General features: G+C 35.9%; 1 protein-coding gene across 3 annotated transcripts in view; it reads right to left on the bottom strand.

The window, feature by feature from the left end:
- The window catches only part of LOC129767436 (dnaJ homolog subfamily C member 5 homolog), a 30,370-nt gene that overhangs the window by 4,918 nt on the left and 6,465 nt on the right, over nucleotides 1-18,987 (bottom strand). For 2 of the 3 annotated variants that reach the window (XM_055768339.1, XM_055768338.1), the window contains exons 2-5: nucleotides 15,799-15,937; nucleotides 15,583-15,735; nucleotides 15,375-15,506; nucleotides 9,706-9,771 (exon numbers count right to left, since the gene is read on the bottom strand). In XM_055768339.1, coding sequence (XP_055624314.1) covers nucleotides 9,706-9,771; nucleotides 15,375-15,506; nucleotides 15,583-15,735; nucleotides 15,799-15,937 — 490 coding nt within the window. The remainder of the gene's footprint in view (nucleotides 1-9,705; nucleotides 9,772-15,374; nucleotides 15,507-15,582; nucleotides 15,736-15,798; nucleotides 15,938-18,987) is intronic. The other variant, XM_055768340.1, reaches the window with a different exon arrangement.

The following is an 18,987-nucleotide window of genomic DNA, read 5'->3' on the forward strand; positions in this document are numbered from 1 at the left end:
AAGCATTTAAATAATGTAATTCAATGTTTGTATTTTTCAAAATTAATAACTGATTTTAGGTTGTATGCGAAACAAAAACCATACAAACGAAAACAAAGAGTATTCCGACCGATGGATTCTTTATTCTGCCAATAAAGTATGTTCGGATTTCGTCCCTGCAGAAGACATATCTCGTAATACGTTGTCTTCCAATTAGGATTGGACGATTTTTATAAAAATCGGTACCAAAGAATCGATCCTTGAAAAATCGAAAACTTTTTCTCAGTTTATCTGCTTCTTCTATTCACGACACTCCGTTCTTTAAACAGGGGATACAAATTTCATATTTATAATAAAACATCAAAAGTATTTTATCTTGTTTCTCAGCATGCAAGGCCACAAAAATGTTCAAAGTCCAGAAATAAAAACCCAGGACATTCATCTCGTGCCGCCAAGGAGTCGTTTTATTAAATACATTGATTGAAAAAGCATTATTAGATATTCAACAACTAGTATCTCCCCAGAACTCAGCTGACAACGAACCAATAAAGCCAATCGTGCATAACCATACGTCTGTCATTTCGTCGAAGCCAATTCTTGATTTTGGCACCAGTTCTAAAAAAACAACATTTCGCCTGGAATTGATGTCAACATCTAGTTCAGTGACTCTATGAGCCACTGGTTATAGTACATCCCCTCAGTAACTACCGCTGGTTATGTCTCTGTCAGCATTTGCATGGAAGTAAATCGTAGAATGCAATGCGAATCAAATATTGACATTATGTTTAAAAAAATTGTTAGGTAGTCTTCGGTGAGATTGAAATCGATGTGTACTGAAAAATGAATCTACAAAAAGATCGTAAAAAAACGATTTTCTCGATTTTCTGGAGTAAAAAAGATCGATCCAAAAAATCGGAAATCGGAATGGAAAAGATCGATCTTCTGAAAATCGATCCAAGATCACCCCATCCTCCTTCCAATATCCTTCAAATTTAGTCTTTTTAAGAAGCTTCCAAACGTCGCTATAAAACGTTTATTAAGGCTATTCAATAAGTTTATTGAGCAAAATATTGTCCCTATCGAATGGAGACAAGTGAGAGTAATCAGTGTTGAAAAAAATCATCTTCGATAAGCTCAAATGCATAGATTTTCGAGCTAGGTTGCATCGAAAACCTATATATTCCAAACGAAAATCAAAATGACAAATCCAGACAACCAGTGAATATGAGCAAATGAACTTTTATTCTTCAATATGTTTTGAAGTTTATTTTTCCACCCAGTGTCATTTTCATCTTGATTCTTCAAGATTCCATAATTGAATTTCATTTTAGCCAAATGAATATCAGCTGTTGTTTACTTTTAACCTGAGGCAGCCGTGTGCGGTTGGTTTTTATTTACGCCGTTGTTAACGTCTCGCCAAACAAAATCATGCGCGATTTCTTGCAAAGTTCGTTTCATCGAACTCTGGCGTTTTTGTTCTCTAAATGGTCCAGCCTGACTAACTTTTTTATTTTTGAATTTTGACTCAAAATCAATGCCAGAACGAGAATATTTGCTATATATTATATATAATATATTTGTTGCTTTTGATATTCGAAGTATAAATAACAGCGAAGTTATGAACCCCACTCAATGTCGCATTAATTTATTATAGCAAATTTGTTCATTCATCAACTTTATGAACAAAATGAACTCGTTTGTTGTTGTCATCAATATAATGAGGGCAGTGTGTTTCAAGCTGAAAAAAGGTCATTTACACTGAAATAAAATCATATTCGTTACTCGTGAATATTTGTTGATATTCTAAGACACTGAGAGTAATAGCCATTCAAAAACCGAAAAAGCCAGCTTCCCACCAAATTTCATACAGACCAATGCTATCTTGCATCCGTAAGTTATTGGAAAGAATGATCCTCCGACGTTTAGACGAATGGGTCGACACGAATAACTTTTCATCAGATACGCAGTTCGGTTTCCGCGAGGGCAAAGGAACAAATGATTGTCTCGCGTTGCTTCTGTTTTCTTAGTCATTAAAGGGGCGTTTGACTCAGTATCTATAAGAATTTTATCCGACAAACTTCACAGCCAAGGATTTTCACCAATTTTATACAACTTTCTGTTTAATCCGTTATCCGAAAAGCACATGCACTTTTCTCATGGAAATTGTGCCGTTTCTAGGACTAGCTACATGGGTCTTTTTTTCTTAAGGATTTTGCTGAAGTCCTCTTCTGTATAATTTCTATTGTGCCGAAATTGAAATTGTGCCGTTTCTAGGACTAGCTACATGGGTCTTTTTTTCTTAAAGCTTTTGCTGAAGTCCTCTTCTGTATAATTTCTATATTAATGATATAGATGATCATCTTGCAGATGAAGGTACTTTGAGGCAACTGGCAGATGATAGTATTGTATATATATCAGGTACTAAAACCAGTCTTGCTAATGGTTACCATCGTATGACTATTTATGGAGTCCTATGTGCTGTGTCATTTATGAACATCGTAACATGAACAGTCAAACTAGCGTCGAACTAAAAATGTCATATGTCATATGTTTTTTCCGTCTTATTCATTAGATATTCATCGTCCCGTAAATAAACAACAGTGTTCACGGGGAACGCTCACCGCTTGAAACGTTCATTCAACACATTCGCACTTGATAGGGGAGAGTTTGACGGTTGCTTTGATCTAATGGGCACCTTACACGATCAAAATGATTGACAATAAGTGTCTACAATATCGTGACAGCTAGGCTTTCGACATCCGATCTAACCTCAATCAATATTTTGCCTTATAGATGGATAGTTTAATGATTTCTGTATTGATAAAACATAGTTTTTATGTTGAAACATAATTTTTCGTGTTTGTTATTCTTTTTTGGTCCTTTAATGGGTCATCCGCGATTTTCGTTATTCGCGGTGAGTTTACCGGACTATTCAGCGGATAATCGGGATTCTACTTTAACTTGAATCAACACGTGATGTTTTGCACCTATGATTTCCCAGATCTTCTCATTCTCCAAATTTTATAGCGAAGTGTGAAGAAACACACAACTTAGACTAAAGAGGCTGCCCCGCTCGCTAGTGCAAGAATGACCGAGTTCAACGTTAAAAAAATCCTAAGACGTTGTTAGTTTTCATTCAATCTCTCACCATCATATTATCAGTTTACTTTGAGGTTTTGATTTGTATCGTGAGAAGTACCGTATTTTGCTATTTAAAGTACCGTAATTTACATTTAATGCGACATTTCTCTAATTGGACAGACCTGTAATGCGACACGTTTAATTGGACATTTTTACCTCTAACTGGACATTTATGTAAACATCGAGTTCGGGGACCAAATTATGGCCCCACATTGAAATTCGCCACCAGACGTCGACACTGTACCACTCTCATCGTCAATGTCCAATTACAGGTCAAAATCGCCTCCAATGCGACACTGAGTGGTTCCTCGGCATGTCACATTAAATGTAAATTAATGTATCAGTTTTCCAAACCAAAAGCGTTCATTTATGATTCCTACAATTTCAGGAGTTTAGAAATTTTAATTGCAATCGCAAAAAAGACTAACAAGAATTAAATTTCCGTTTGCAAATCTGGCAACTCAGTCTGGAAATGCGTGAAGAAAAACGTCAACATCATGCATCCATATGAAATGTCACGATATTGATGCCCGAAAATCAGGAAATCCGGATTTCCGCGTTGTCGGCCATGTTCAGCTGTCATTATGCTCTCAAATGTCATCATATTGACAATAAAGTTGACCGTGTAAGGTCCGCTTAAGCAATCCATCTAAATATCATCCATCGTGTACGGATGTGTGAATGAGAAGGTGGATGTATGTGTGCAGCTACGCTTGAATGCAGATTAAAGAGAGAAAAAGAATGCATACCACTACAGTTTCAATGTCAAATGACATTAAAACTACAGTGATATTAGCCGGAATTAAAGGATGGTTATAAGCACGAATGGTAGAATGGAAATAGCATATTTTCACCGCTCTTCTGGGTACGTTCGACAGAAAGAGAGAATATATAAACTTCAATTGATGGTCGTGTTTGCGGCTGTGCATTTATTTCTGAGGCGACTGTTGGAACCGACCAATGCATTGTTGGTCACATTCGCAATACATATTGAACCGTGACTCTCGCGCAAGAGCAGTATGTGATGGTTGAGAGAAATGTCGACCGTTTACAACACTGACTAAAACTATTGATTTGCAAAGACAACTGCAAATTTCTTTAAACAATTTATCTATATGGGCTGTGAAGCTAGGTATTGAATTCTCAACTGAGAAAACAGAAATGGTTGTATTTTCTAGGAAGCACCAAGCTCCAAAACTTCAGCTTCAATTGTTCAACAAAACCATCGTTCAATCCACAAACTTCAAATATCTTGGAGTTTGGTTTTATTGTAAATGTACATGGGGAAAACATATTGCGTATCTGAATGAAAAATGTCAACAGAGAACAAATTTTCTCCGGACAGTTACAAGAACATGGTGGGGTGCTCATCCAGAAGACCTAATACGGCTGTACAAAACTACAATATGGAGTATGGTTCGTTTTGTTTCCGTTCCGCTGCTAAAACCCACATCATTAAACTGGAGAGGATACAGTATCGTTGCTTGCGTTTAGCTTTAAGATGCATGCAATCAACACACAACATGAGCCTTGAAGTCCTGGCAGGTGTTTTACCATTGCAGATTCGGTTTTGAGAACTGTCCTACCGATTCTTAGTCTGAAGCGAAATCATGAACCCATTAGTGATTGAGAATTGTAAGAAGCTTCTCGAATTGAACCAACGATCGAGATCCATGGATCTGTACTCTCATTACATTTCTCAAGAAATAAAACCTTCAGCAGACATCTTCAATAATGTTAGCTTCCCGAACTTCTGCAGATCTTCCGTTGGTTTCGATCTTTTTATGAAGGACGAAATTCGAGACATTTCAGATCATCTTCGATCGTCGTTAGTCCCTATTATTTTCGCTTCAAAATATATCCTTGTCAATTCTTCCAGAATGTTTTTCACTGATGGTTCAAGAACCAACGGATCTACATGTTTCCAAATGTTTGAAAACCTTTTTTCACAGTAAAGTTTTGAATTATAAAGGCTTTGAACTTCCTCAATTCGTTCGCATCTTACCTTGAAAACAAAATTAAACTCTCGACCGTCTGGTCGCTAGCTGGATGACTGATGAATCATAAATGACTTATTGGTAACTTTTTGCGATCTATAATTCAATTTTCGTGAACATTATTTCCTAGTTAAAAGTGGCTTCAAAGTGCGACGCATTTCAAACCAGATATGAAGAAAGTATTTTGCAGCGGTGAAAGCTGTGTTGTTCGTGTAATAGAGAGCCCACCATATAACCCTAGAAGCCATGAGCAGGCAGAAGAATAGTAAGGGGTGTCAAATACGTTTTAAAGAAATTTCAAAAACTTATCCTTGACTCTGAGATAAATTCTCCTGAATTTGAGGACAGGGTAACACTGTTTTTAGCTAACTATTTTCGAACATTTGTTGTTTTTCAATTGAATTAAAATAACAAAAATCATAAAATCCCTTCGACCCTCTTTTAATATTTATTAAATAGAAACAGATTATTCTATATAAATTGTTCAGTCATGGTTGTTCAGTTAAAAACAAGAAAAAGCGTTTTCTCTCATTTTCATTAGGCTGTTGGAGGTTACGTCATTCATGCATTCTTTGGCAGATAAGGTGTTATACGAGAGTCGTGATAAACATTCTATTCGAAGATGGATTGAAGCACAACATATTAAAAGAGTTTCACTGAATATTTTCGAAATATCTTTGAGCAGATACCCAATCAGAGCACACCAGAATCAACGGTGTATCGTCCATCCACGTATGACGGGAACAACGATTCCTGAGCAGCACATAAGTACAGTGGGTGTCATCATTGGGCCCTAGGATTTACACAAAAATAGTGATGCATTCCGTTCGAAAATATTGAAAATGCAGAGAAATACCTAATTTCGTGTTTGATTTGGAATTCGAGGAGAGAATAATTGAACCCATTAACGACGAATCTGTGAAAATTATTACGAAAGTCATTGGTGTAATTTTGATTGTTGGCGTTACAGAAACCCCAATCTTCAAGAATTTTTTTTCCGTTCTTCCGTTTCCAGGAAAATGACAAAAAATCGAAAAATCGCCACACAAAACGAAGTTGAGCTTGAGCTTGGGTAGACTGTACAAAGAACATATTGAGTAACGCTTGGGAGTAGCAAATCATTCTCATTGTGCAAAGTTTCGGCTTTAAAAGGCCAATAACGACGCCGGCCACGTCCTTACAGTCACCGGGGAAAGGGAAGGAATATTAGTATGATATTCGTCGCTCGAAGGCCAGAAGGGTCGCCTCTATAGCGTGGTTCCCTAGCGAATACCATGGAAGGGATAGTTGTTAGTGGGGATAGGCGCCTAGAAGCGAATGAACTGCAAAGTTTCAAAAAATCAGGATTCACTGAGGGAAGTGCAGTGATTTTGTAAACGCGAGTTATCGATCACTTGACGTAACGAAAATCCAAAAATCTCATGTGTCCCAACACGCGGCAGAGATTATTTTAAGATATCCTGAGAAGGAAACCCATTGAATTTAATTGAATCGACTTTATATTCTACAATTTATCGCACGTACTTTTTATCCAATCGTGACGCCGAAGAGTTAATTGAACGAAACCTGCAAATGTAACCGAAAGAACCCAGCAAACAACAAATCACATAACTTGACATATTCTAAGTCACATATAAAGTGAGATCGAATCAAAAACACATATAATGTCGACCAAAGGATACATTGTGTACATTAGAGTGCCAATTAAAATGGTCATCTCGAATTTCAAAATGTAATCCCATAAAAAATGTTCCACCACCCCGAAAAAACACCCTATGCAAAATATCATCTCAATCGGACTTTAGGGTGAGTGGTGCAAAGCGGTCGAAATTTGAGTTTTTTAAAAATTTTCGAAAACAAAAATTTGATGCCAAATGTCTTAAAATTGTATGAAACGTCGAGATCTACTGTCACCTCGAAAAAAAAATTGTTGTGAAAAATTGACACGCTGGGACTTTGTTGTTTTTCGGAATACGAGACGAAACGTATTGTTTTGGGTACCAATAAAAATAGTTATCTCGATTTTTCAGTCGGAACTTGCTGCTAAATGTTGATTTGCGATAATATAACTTTATTTATTGGTGTCGCAAACGTTAAAATTTGAGTTTTTTGAAAACCGAAAAATCACCGAAAATCGTTTTTTGTCAAAAAATATTTTTGATGCCAAATGTTTTAAAATTGCATGTCTCGTCGAGATTTACTGTTATCCCGAAAAAATTAATTGTTTTTGCACTTCGTCGTTTTTTCGTCTGAAAAGTCGATTTTTCACGAAATTTTTTTTTGGGATAACTGTAAATCTCGACGTGTCATGCAATTTTAAGTCCACAGAAAAAGTCATATTACCATATGTTCCGTCTCGTGTTCCGAAAACAAAAAAACAGTCCCAGAGTGTGATTTTCGACAAAAAAAATTTCGAGAGGGCAGTGGATCTCGACGTTTCATGCAATTTTAAGACATTTGGCATCCACTTTTTTTGCTCGAAAACCCCGATTTCTTTGATTTGATTTTAGTGATTTTTCGATTTCTAAAAAACTCAAACTTTGACCGCTTTGCGCCACTTTCCCTTAAGTCCGATTGAGCTGAAATTCTACATAGGGTGTTTTTTCGATGTGATGAACATTTTGTATAGGGTAGTTTTTTTGAAATTTTAGCGTCGATTTTTCCCATACATTCATTGGCACCCTAGTGTACATCTAAAATCGTATAAAATGCGAAAACTTCGATTTTATTTATCACTACAAATTAAGTCTCAATTCGGTGTAACAAGCATCTATTTTATGATATACACTATTTGATGCAGTTTGTGAGTAACATGAACAACAAAATTGAATTAATGAAGTACTGCGAAAAATTGTATTACATGCTGTGGAAAATCGTTCAACAGTAAATCATATTATTTTGGTAAAATTTGAATGAACAATTTTACTTCATGTCATTTGATTACTTAAAACACGTAGTACTGAGCCTTACTCAACCATTTCTATATAAATTTCAAGACATTTCCACTAAAATTAAAAAAAAAAAACGATCAGTAACGACGTATCGACGTAAGGTAAATAATTTTGGTATGTCCAGTCGAAAATATGATCATGGTTTGCCCTTTTTTTGAATGCTAATGAAATAAGGTATTCGAATGTTTCAAAACATATAAATAAAATTTGATTTACATGTTTCACATGTTTTAAAAGATTATAAAATACACCTTCTATTTGTGTCAATGTGCCCCTCATTCGAGCTAATTTTTAATCGATCACCAGATGTTTATTTGGCACGTATTCAGACCTTTTCTGGATTATAACACTTACAAATATTGTAAACAACATGCTTGCACACCATTTGTATCAGATTCACATAGCTAAACCATTACATTAACGCATTTTGATGAACTCAATTCTGATCATGAGTTGTCCAATTCAATAATGTTATTTTGTCCACATGATTTCTATGGCAACCGCTTGGCGCGCTGCAGTTTGTTTATTGTGTCCTTCGCGCATATCAGAAATAAAGTTTCTCTGTGGTGAGTGTGTTGAAGGTAACACTTTTAAAATGCCCAAGAAAAGGCAATATTCTGAAGAAAGCCTGAATTATGATTCGATAAATATGATGACAGTAAACTCAAGCAATGATAAATGCAACATCAACTTGTGAATTCGAATGAAAAAATTGTGATTTATAAAACCGGACAAACCATGATCATTTTTTGTGCAAACCAAGATCAGAGGTGGTCAAGCCATGATCATAATTCCTCTTTAAGGAAAATCGTTAAAAAACATAAAAAATTGAATAATTTCAACACCTTATGGTGGTTTTAGCAACTAGAGACTTAGGGCTTTTCAACAAACCCAAACTCGTATCGATTATGTGTAATTTCCATGAAGAAAAATCGACTTGCATTTACTATTTGCGTAAAAATACCCTAAATCGGACAAACCAAGATCATTTACCCTATTTACACCTGAATTGCAGAATGTACGGGAAAAGATTGCGATGCTGAAAATAAAACGAGCTTTTAGAAATGCCAATTTTGAGTATAAAGGCGAGAGACTGGTGAGGGCGCATCACTGTATTATCTCCAGGATCTGGGATGAGAAGAAGGTTTATAGATCATAAAGAGTACTTCATCAATAGTCTATTTTGATAGATCGCAAAGAGACGATGCTTAAATTTTTACACTTTTCATATCATGATTTTCGTGGGACATTGACAACATTAAACAAAGCACCCTTGTTCATATTATTTTTCCGTATTCTATCGAGTCTTCCCATTACCAACGTATCATTTTGAAAGCAACGGTCGATCAACGAAAGATCTTCTGATTTACACTGCTTCTGATTTCATCCCCACTGGGCAAATACCAATTCCAAAGGACTTTTTGTTTTTTTTTGAACTACAAGAAACTCCTAGAGTACAATGCGCTTCACCAAAATCGGATTGGGTCAGAACGTCGTGCAAGCTCGTAACTCGAGGAACGGTATCGAGATTAAATAGAGACCGAGCAACATAGAGCTCTAGGAGAAGGCGAAAGATTACTCCTTTGAAACAAATAGAAAAATGAACGAAAAAAAGAAGATTAAAAACCAATACATACTCTTCGCGTGGGCTGCTCTGTTACTGTCGTTCCTTCACCTGCGTTGCTATTACTGGCACCATCTCTCTAAATAAATATATGTAAGAAAAAATGCAGAAAAAAACAAGTGATAGAAACAGAGCAATGGAAATGCTGCAGCGTTTTGTATTGATTATTTGTTTGCGGGCGGTAGGTGGTGTGGTGCGGTGACGAAAAGGAGATTCCAATGGGAGGTGGGTTGTGGAATGATAGATTGACTAGGATGGACGATAACGGCAGGATCGGAGGGAAACGAAAAATGCGTGCGGTGTGAAGAAATAAGAATTTTGATCAATCTAATTAGTTTGAATCTTGAAGTGGGAGTTACAATCTTAAGAAAAGAGTGATTTGCGATGAGATGAGTAAATACATGTTTTTCTGTGGTATCTTTGTGCAAATCTGTAGCGGTTCCGGAAAAAAAATTGTTAATATCTTGAGTAAGCAATACGACCAATCATGGAAATTTCGCTCTAGCCATTAATTTTGTCATTTAAACCAGGCTCTATTCTGGTCAATGCAAACAAAACATAACATCGTTTTCGCTTATTTAGTGCTATCCCCCCATAAGATGACAGCTAATGTGATTTGGACAGATCATTGAAAAAAAAAATACATATGAATCCAAATATTGTTTATTTTCTTTTTTCGTTAATTTCGTCTCAATGACTTTAGCTGCTCAGATTGCTCATTGAGTCTCATCAAATAATTATGTAAGCTCTTATTGGGTTCGACACGAGGTCTCGATCGAGTTTTGTTTCCAAATCATCGTCTTCAACGTATTTTATAGGGCACTTACGCCTACAATTGGCCCGCATTCTAAAAATGATTGTAAGTTATAGCTTTATTATTTCTTGCATTTTTTTTTGGCTCAGCAAATATTCCCAAAAATGCTGTTCTCCAATTTTCCCTCGTGGAAAAATAGTTATCCTATCGATCTAGTCAAACACTCTTTATTAATTGAAATTCAAATTGTATTGCTCGAAAATTGAATACATAAGAACCTAGCATACTTGTAGTTGTTCGTATAACATTAGCGATTTTTTGTTAGACGACCGAATTCGACTGACATTCGAATGTTTAAAATTTGGACAAATAATAGAATAAATTCAATCAAAATTTAATCATCTGAAATAATTCCATTTTGAATGTCAATATAACTTGAAACTAGTGTTCAATATTAAGGTGATAATATTCCTGAGACTATTTTGAAAATTTGGACGAGATTGAAGACTAATTATACAACTCAGAGAAGCACACATACTATGTGAAATCTATATAAATAAAAATGATTTGGTGTCCGTTCACACATTTCACAATTCAACTCAAGAACGGGGCGACGGATTGAAACAGTCAGTATCAGGATTGATGTGTCTCAGTCTGCGTCAGGTTTATATGCTGAAAAAAAATATGAAAACCATTCGGAAAGTTGGAAAATTGAAAAGTCGTTTTTTTAGCAAATTTAGTACATCTATATTCAGCCATTCCATGCTAAACCGATATACTGGTTCTCATATTTTCGTGAAAAGTTGAAATTTTGTTCTTTATCGCAAAACATTAGACCCGTATTTTTCTATGTTTTCATTAGGGTGATCATTTCCATTTCAGGGTGGTCCGAAAAATCCACTTTTTCCCCATTTCCTCTTTTATTATATTATTAGAGTTTTCCAAAAATTTATAACTTTTGAAGTACTGGACGGATTCCGAGGATCAACATATCAAATTAAAGGCATATCAAATTAAGAGACTTTTAAAAAATATTACACTTGCAGAAAAAATAGATTTTTTTGTTATAAGTATTAATTGTATTTGGTTTTTATAGTTTTCATGGTCTCGGGACCGAGGGCGCTATATTTTTTTTCTTGAAAGCTGAGGTTTTTTTTTCACATAACATATCCAAAAATCAGAGAGACGTTATTTTTCGTTTATGAGTTTTATTTTTTTTTCAAATAGCCCCATTGGTCCCGAGACCATAAAAACTATGCAAAACAATGACAAAATCAAAACCCAAAATTGTGTATTTTTTTCAGGAAAGACTTATTAACTTGAATTTGATATGTCGACCATCTGAATCGGTTCAGTAGTTCACAAGTTATGAATTTTTGAAAAAAGTCATTTTTGGAAAAAAGGAGAAAAAGTCGATTTTTCGCAGCACTGGAAATGGGCACCCTATTGAAAAAAATCAAAAATACGGAGCTACCACTTTTCACTCAAATCTGAGAGCCACTATATCGGTTTGGCATGGAATAGCTGTATATATAAAAATGATTTGGTATCCATTCCTCAAGATTTAACTCGAGAACGGAGCAACGGATTTGAACAGTCAGTATCTGGATTGATGTGTCTGAATCTGCGTCAGGTTTATATGTCAAAAAAAAATTATATGCCGCGAATATAGATCTCGTACAGAAAAACAATTTTCGGGGAACGTGGGTGTTCTAAATTATTTGAATCAAAATAGCAATTGTGGGCGAGACGAAATTTGCCTGGTCAGCTAGTAAGAGATATACTCCCTAACAAAGTAATAATGATCTGCCAACACTCATAGAAAAAATAAGGGAGATAAACAATCCGGGAGAATCACGGGGTTAAATCTAGTTAAATCTGAGAAAAATCGGAAAAATCGCTACAATAATCCAGATGATGAGTAGAAGAAATCCAACAAGATAAATACATTTAGACAAGACGGATAAGAGTCAATTAATACGAAACGAAAATTCTCAGACATGAAAAAACAGACGAACTAATGGAAAAAAGAACGCTCAAAAAGTTGAAGAACAGTGTTCAGACAAATTAGAACAGTTGATAGAAATATTCACACAAATACATAAACAAAATAAAGAATCGCGAAGTATGTGATTTGATTAATTAGAATTAAACATGTTGGCGTTATGATTAGCACATAAATAGTAATAATAATTAATATAATATAACCATGCATTGCGCAACGTAGCGTGAAGATTTGTATTGAATGTAAAAAAAACTAGAAGGGTCTATGCTTATGGGCACGGACGGGAACCTAATATAGGACTAGGATTGTTGGGAACAATTGTTTTTAAGTTGAGTTTTTTTTAACTGTTAACTGTTAACTGTGACTTTTTTTGATACTTTTTGATAGAGACCAGGATAAGAGTTTTTTTTTTTTGTATTATAGTGACTTTCAACGCTTCTGGCTGGTTCGTCACTTTTCCTTCCATTTTGGAAGAATGTCGGGAGTGAGAATTGAACTCGTGATCTTGAGCGTGAGAAGTATGGATGTTACCTCCACGCCAGATCGGCTCCACAGGATAAGAGTTGAATGAACTGGTATTCTTGAAAAGGTCAGAGTTGAAGTAGTAGACGATTTCGGGATTTTTAATTATTAACGTACGGGTACACACGGGTACGAGTCCTCGAAACTGACTTGCAACTTTTTGACGTAGGATTAGGTCTTTCGGGAACATATTGCATCGCAAAATTTTTCCAATTTCGAGCGCTTATTGCTTAACCGTTTCCTGATGAGATATCATCATCCAACGATTTGGACACTCCCAAACAATATGTGACAATGAAGAAAATAATATATTTTATGGAACTATCGAACAATTGAAAGATTTCAAGCATTATCTAAACGAAAAACAAGCAATCTCCCAGCTGTGTCCAGTGTTTTCACTCTCTAGAAATACTAATCCAGGACTTACAATAAAATATGTTTGATTTTCTGCTGCGCTAAATCTTACGTTTTCCATTTTTTCCGATTTGTCCTCCCACAGAACAAGCGGCGATTAATTGCGCCCGTGCAGTAAGTATAAAAGCCTTATTCCTCCATTTCAGTGTTTCAGTGTTTAAGTGTTACTCTAGACAGCGAGCAGTGCACGTTAGCTCATACGTCTCTAGTCTTGAATATTTTTTTTCGAGATAACAGTATATCACGGCGATCCCGATTTCCTTTGGGTGATTTTTCGTTTTTCAAAAAAACTCGATTAGACCTTGCTAAAGGGTCTATCCTGTGTTTAAAACTGACCTGACGATCAGTGGAACATAGGTTTACGTGTGAGGGACCGCCGCTTCCGATGGCGGGTCGGCGGTCGACTCGGATCGCATTATTATCATTACATTGATCTCGGAACAAATTTCGAACACAAAAAAAAATATCTTATAATAGAAATTACACTTTTTTATCCATGATGTTTTTCCCGCGCCACAATATTTCTAGCCTACTTGTGACATTCCACTTTTTCTGAACGCCTGTTTCTGTTGCAGTCACGTAACAAACATATAAAAAAAAATTCGTTTATCATATTTCAGCAGCAGTCGCGTTGAATTCACGTCGTCAGTCACTTTGAAAGGTTATGTTTGTTCACTTTTTTTCTAGGCTCAAAAATGGTGCAAACTATCGGAAAGTTAATAATTCGCAATAATAAACTGACCAGTTGTCTCGATAAGGTCAAAGGAATGTTTAGAGTAGGTCAACAACGAAGCAATTTCCCTTTCCCTTTCCCTAAACAACCACTGCTATCGCTTATTAGCTGTATCCCAGCTTCCCAACTATCCTATCTTCTATGAAGTGTAGAGTCATACAGTGGAAACTCCGTGAGGTCGTTAATCAGATGCCAACTGGAAGCAAGAAAATCAATTCAGTTGGTGAATCGTTGGACCAATTTCATCATAACGAAAACAAATGCAATTTATTTAGACAAGTGGTGAGTTTATAGTAATAAATTTTGAATTTACCTGATTAATTTCGAGTACCAATTAATAAGAATAATTGACACTTTGAGTGGAAATAATAAAAAAAATTCACTACAGATAAACTATGTTCATGAGTGTGTTTCGATTTATTTTATTGTAATGATAAATCATTGAATTTCATTTAAAATTCGTTATGCGGATGGAAACCATTTTCACAAAAAACGATACTAGGATTGTATTTCTATGCACTGATTTTAAACAGCGGTAATCACTCCGTTTTTGCAATAAGATACCACATATAAACATGTTTTCATGGAATGAAAGTAACAAAAATAAAATAAAACAACAAAAACGAAAAACTTCATCACGTCAACTTTAAATTTCCCTATCAATTTTCCTCCTGTGCTAGAAAACCGCCCTCGCAATTTTTTTATTTCAAAATTGCATTCAAACCAAAGTCCTTAATTAAAATAGAAAACTGAACATTGCTCTAGTTATTGTTCCGCCTAATCAGTTAGCATCGGTTAAAGAGTAAGAAAAACTAAGATATTGTTGGAAAAAGAGAAAGATAGAGAGAGAAATCAAAAACTAGGGAAGCAGCATAGGGAACACCTCAAACTTGCCAATCATAGGTATATGCCCGTGTATGATCGGCATATCTCATGTATGTAACCTCTGTCTGTTGGTCTTACTCATCTACACCACACACGCGGAAAAGAGCTAGTTTGTTTTGTAACAATGGGCCAAATCGTACCTTATCACCTTATCGATAATCAAAGCGCTAAAAGAGCGAAGTGTAGTATGTGTATGTATGTATATAAGCTTGCATTTTCGTACGTCCGGCAGCGCCAGTTCTCTGTTCACTATTGGTTAGCACAGATTGCACACCACGCGGCGCTACCAACCAACCAACCAACCAAATCGTGTGTTTGACCTGTTGACTGCAAGCACGATATACTCTGTGTGGGCTCGGTATTACTTACGTGTAAGTGATGATAGTCTCCGCTGTGCTCTGTCGAAGGTGGTTTGTACTTGCCGCAGCAGAAGTTACAGCAGCAACAGCAGCAACAACAGCAGTAACATCCCGTGATGATACCACACACGAGGAAAATGGCCTACAACATACAGCAAAGAAATAGAATGAATTCGGAATTCGCAACGTAGCTAACGTTTCGTGAGATCGAAGGATACCTTGCATGTGGGCGATGTGACCATGAAGTAGGCGTTCACATTCTCCTCGCCGAATTGTTCCGCGATATACAAACCGAGCGAACCGTAATTGTCGTAGATGTTCCGCTTTGTCAGGTCACTGAGGATGGAATGCGCTCGGTTCACTTCCTTGAACTGGAAGGCACGCGGAAGAAAAACAATGATTTTTTATGACCAGTGGGGGTGAGTGCATAATACCTTTTCTGATGCTTCTGGATTGTTTGGGTTCTTATCTGGGTGATATTTCAGTGCGAGTTTCCGGTATGTCTTTTTGACCTCGTCCGCCGTGGCCGTCTTTTGCAGTCCAAGGGTCTGGTAGAGCGTATCGCCCGATGTGCTGAAAGGGAGAGTGTAGATAAAAGTGAATGAGTACTTACAGTAAACAATGAACTAATTATACTAAAAATCGTGTTTGGTTTGAATTCAGAACACCACCTTTTATGTTCGATTTGCGAATTAGGCGTCGTGCACAAATTACGTAGCGCGATAAAGAGGGGGGAGGAGGTCGAGGTTGCGTTACATAGGGGGGAGGTGGTCCAAAATCCGGATTTTTAGCGTTACGTAATTTGTGCACGACACCTTAATCCTTTTAGGATACAAATTTTTGGGCCTCCTTACCCTCCCTATGTAACAATAAGTAACACAAGACGAACCCTCTCCCCCTTATGTTACATACGCTATCATAATCTGTGCACAGAGTTAAAGTCGTTTGAAAAAAAGTCATACTATTTTAGCTTTTATTAATACTTTAATCGCCCAACGCCCGAAGTTTTTTGAGTTTCTTGCAGAACCCAACTTGCAAATTATTGAATGAAGATCAAACTATGTTTGTAGACAACTTTTACATGATCTAGTAATATTTTTGTTCATTTGAAGAGGTATTGACAATAATAACACATGCCAAAAAAATATTACAACCATCCGCACTATAAACTAATAAAAACAATAGTATTAACATTATAATAATATGGTCATATTTTTTTATGTTTCTACATATCCTATAGTTATATTTAGGTGCCTATGCTATCAAATTACTTTTTTAAATCCAATTCAATTTGAACGAGGAATTTGTCACTGTGAGCAATTTCACAAATAAAAGAGGTATGTTTTACGGGCGAATGCGAAGGTAAATCATCTATTATGCATTCTTTCTTTCAACTTCGTTCCCATGAATGGTGTATGCAACACAAAATTGAATGTAAACATGTTGAAGTAATCAGATCAGAGGGTAACGAGGAAAGTGTCACGCATACAGTTCGTTAATTGGACCGAAAAATCAATACAGAGAAACTTCGATATAACATACCCTCGATATAACGTACACATGTTCAAAGTCCAAAGGAATATTTTTTTGATTATTGTTTTTCTGAAGGAACAATAAATTACATGTATTTTGATACCAAAGCTTCATTTGTACTTTTAACCAATCCCGAAGTACAACTGTTTTATGATTCCGGATTCTAAATTAATCAAATTTTATGCAATAGTGCAAAGGGAAATAACATGAGAAAGATTGACTTCGTCGTGAATTTATTCATTAACCTTACTCAAACAGCAACAAAATAAAGTAATATAAGCTACGTTTCTGAGTTCTTTATGATGTTTAGATATAACGTACGATTCGATACAACGTACAATTTTGAAAGTAAGATGTACGTTATACCGAAGTTACCCTGTACAATTATTGAATTTTACTCACTAGCTGGACTGAAAAACAGTAAAAGCAATACCTCAAATTTAAGATGACATCTATTGTTGATACATAACTGCTTTAGTCTGCATGGTCTGCAAACGAACATTATTTCATCGGAAAAGCTGCTGCTCCCGATGCCTTATAATAAGACTAATAATACGAATAAGACAACGAAAAGGAATCTTTCTTTCCCATAAACTCGATACTAAATGTAATCAATGACAAAATATATTTTCTTATTTATCGATCCACATATACTTCATCTACCATATTCTACCATATTCACTGATATTCATTAATCATTTTCAGTTAGACAGTTGAACTTCCTCCTAGAAGCTTATTTTCTTCTTTTATTCGTTACAAACCGTTTGACGGTTATAAGTACATGAACACACGGCTCTTTTCAGGGGTACTATTTGAAGTTTCAAAAGAGTTAAATGAACAGATTTCTGAACAATGAAAGGAATTACATTAAAAAAACAACAAGTCACAGTCACAGTTAAAGTTTCGTCCGTGCCCCTAGGATTACTACTTCTACTTTTGTTGATTGGTGCGATAAAACATCCTATGTAAAATACTTCGATTAATGTATTTTTCGAAGAACACGGAGTGGATTTTTAGATACCACTGTAGTATTTCTCCACTGGCAGCTTCCAAAAGCAGGCCAACTCTTTACGGGTTCATTATGAGCTTTGGTGTACGGAAGAATACGTGTTTTCAGGCACTCCTTCTTGTATATCTTAGAATGTATAGTCTTATTTGTCATGAAAACATGGGATTTTGTCCGCAGCTACAAATACCTTGCAGTCAGACAAGTTTTGTTGCGATTTTATCGGCAAAAAATAATTTGAACTTGCTAGGAACATTACCTCGACCAGAACTTCCAGAACCAGAACAGAACTTCTGTCCAGAAAGCTTTGCATAATCCACCTTCATGCACCATGATGGTGCACTCATTCTACAATATCCGAGCATTTCTTCTGTCCACTAGATTTTGATTCAACGTCTTGTTTGATTGTTTGATTGGTCTGAAAAGATTGAAATCTATCTCACAGACGAATCCTTCTGATTCTGTCCTCTATAGATGACCTGACCTGAAGATTTTCGATAAATCATAATGCGTCTTCTTCATCAATGAAAAAAGGAGAAAGCTTCTTATCGCAATATAGTAAAGATAACACAAAACAACTTTAAAATCTCTTATAGGAAATTATGGATGAGTTATACCTGTGATATAACCGCAAGGTTGAAGTAGTACTTCAGTAATCATTTGTGTTTTTTTAATTAGCAATAATCACACCTCAAATGTTCCTCGTTGGGCTATCTTTTTGTATGCATTGATTAAACTACTGAATAAATGAAACAATTTACGAATTTAATTGCAAACAAATCCCAATTTAGGGCAATTCATGCATTATGGTAGTGGTTATCGCAGCAAATAGTTATCAACATTTTGCCTAATCATTAAACGATATGCGAAGAAGTTCAGTGAGCTGGCGACATAAAGGGATATTCAGTTTCGAATAACCGAGCCAAAGCGTTGCATTTGTACCCGCTTTTGTAGACTGTGTTAGCGAAACGAATTCCGGAGCATCCAATTTGCAATGCCAGTTTCCCCAGGCTACATGGTTTAGAAGTCTGTGTTAGGGAAACTTTCCGATTTTCAGGACAAAAAAATTAGTGGAACATAGTGC

This window comes from Toxorhynchites rutilus, chromosome 2 (genome assembly GCF_029784135.1).
Source record: "Toxorhynchites rutilus septentrionalis strain SRP chromosome 2, ASM2978413v1, whole genome shotgun sequence".
Classification (NCBI taxonomy): domain Eukaryota; kingdom Metazoa; phylum Arthropoda; class Insecta; order Diptera; family Culicidae; genus Toxorhynchites; species Toxorhynchites rutilus.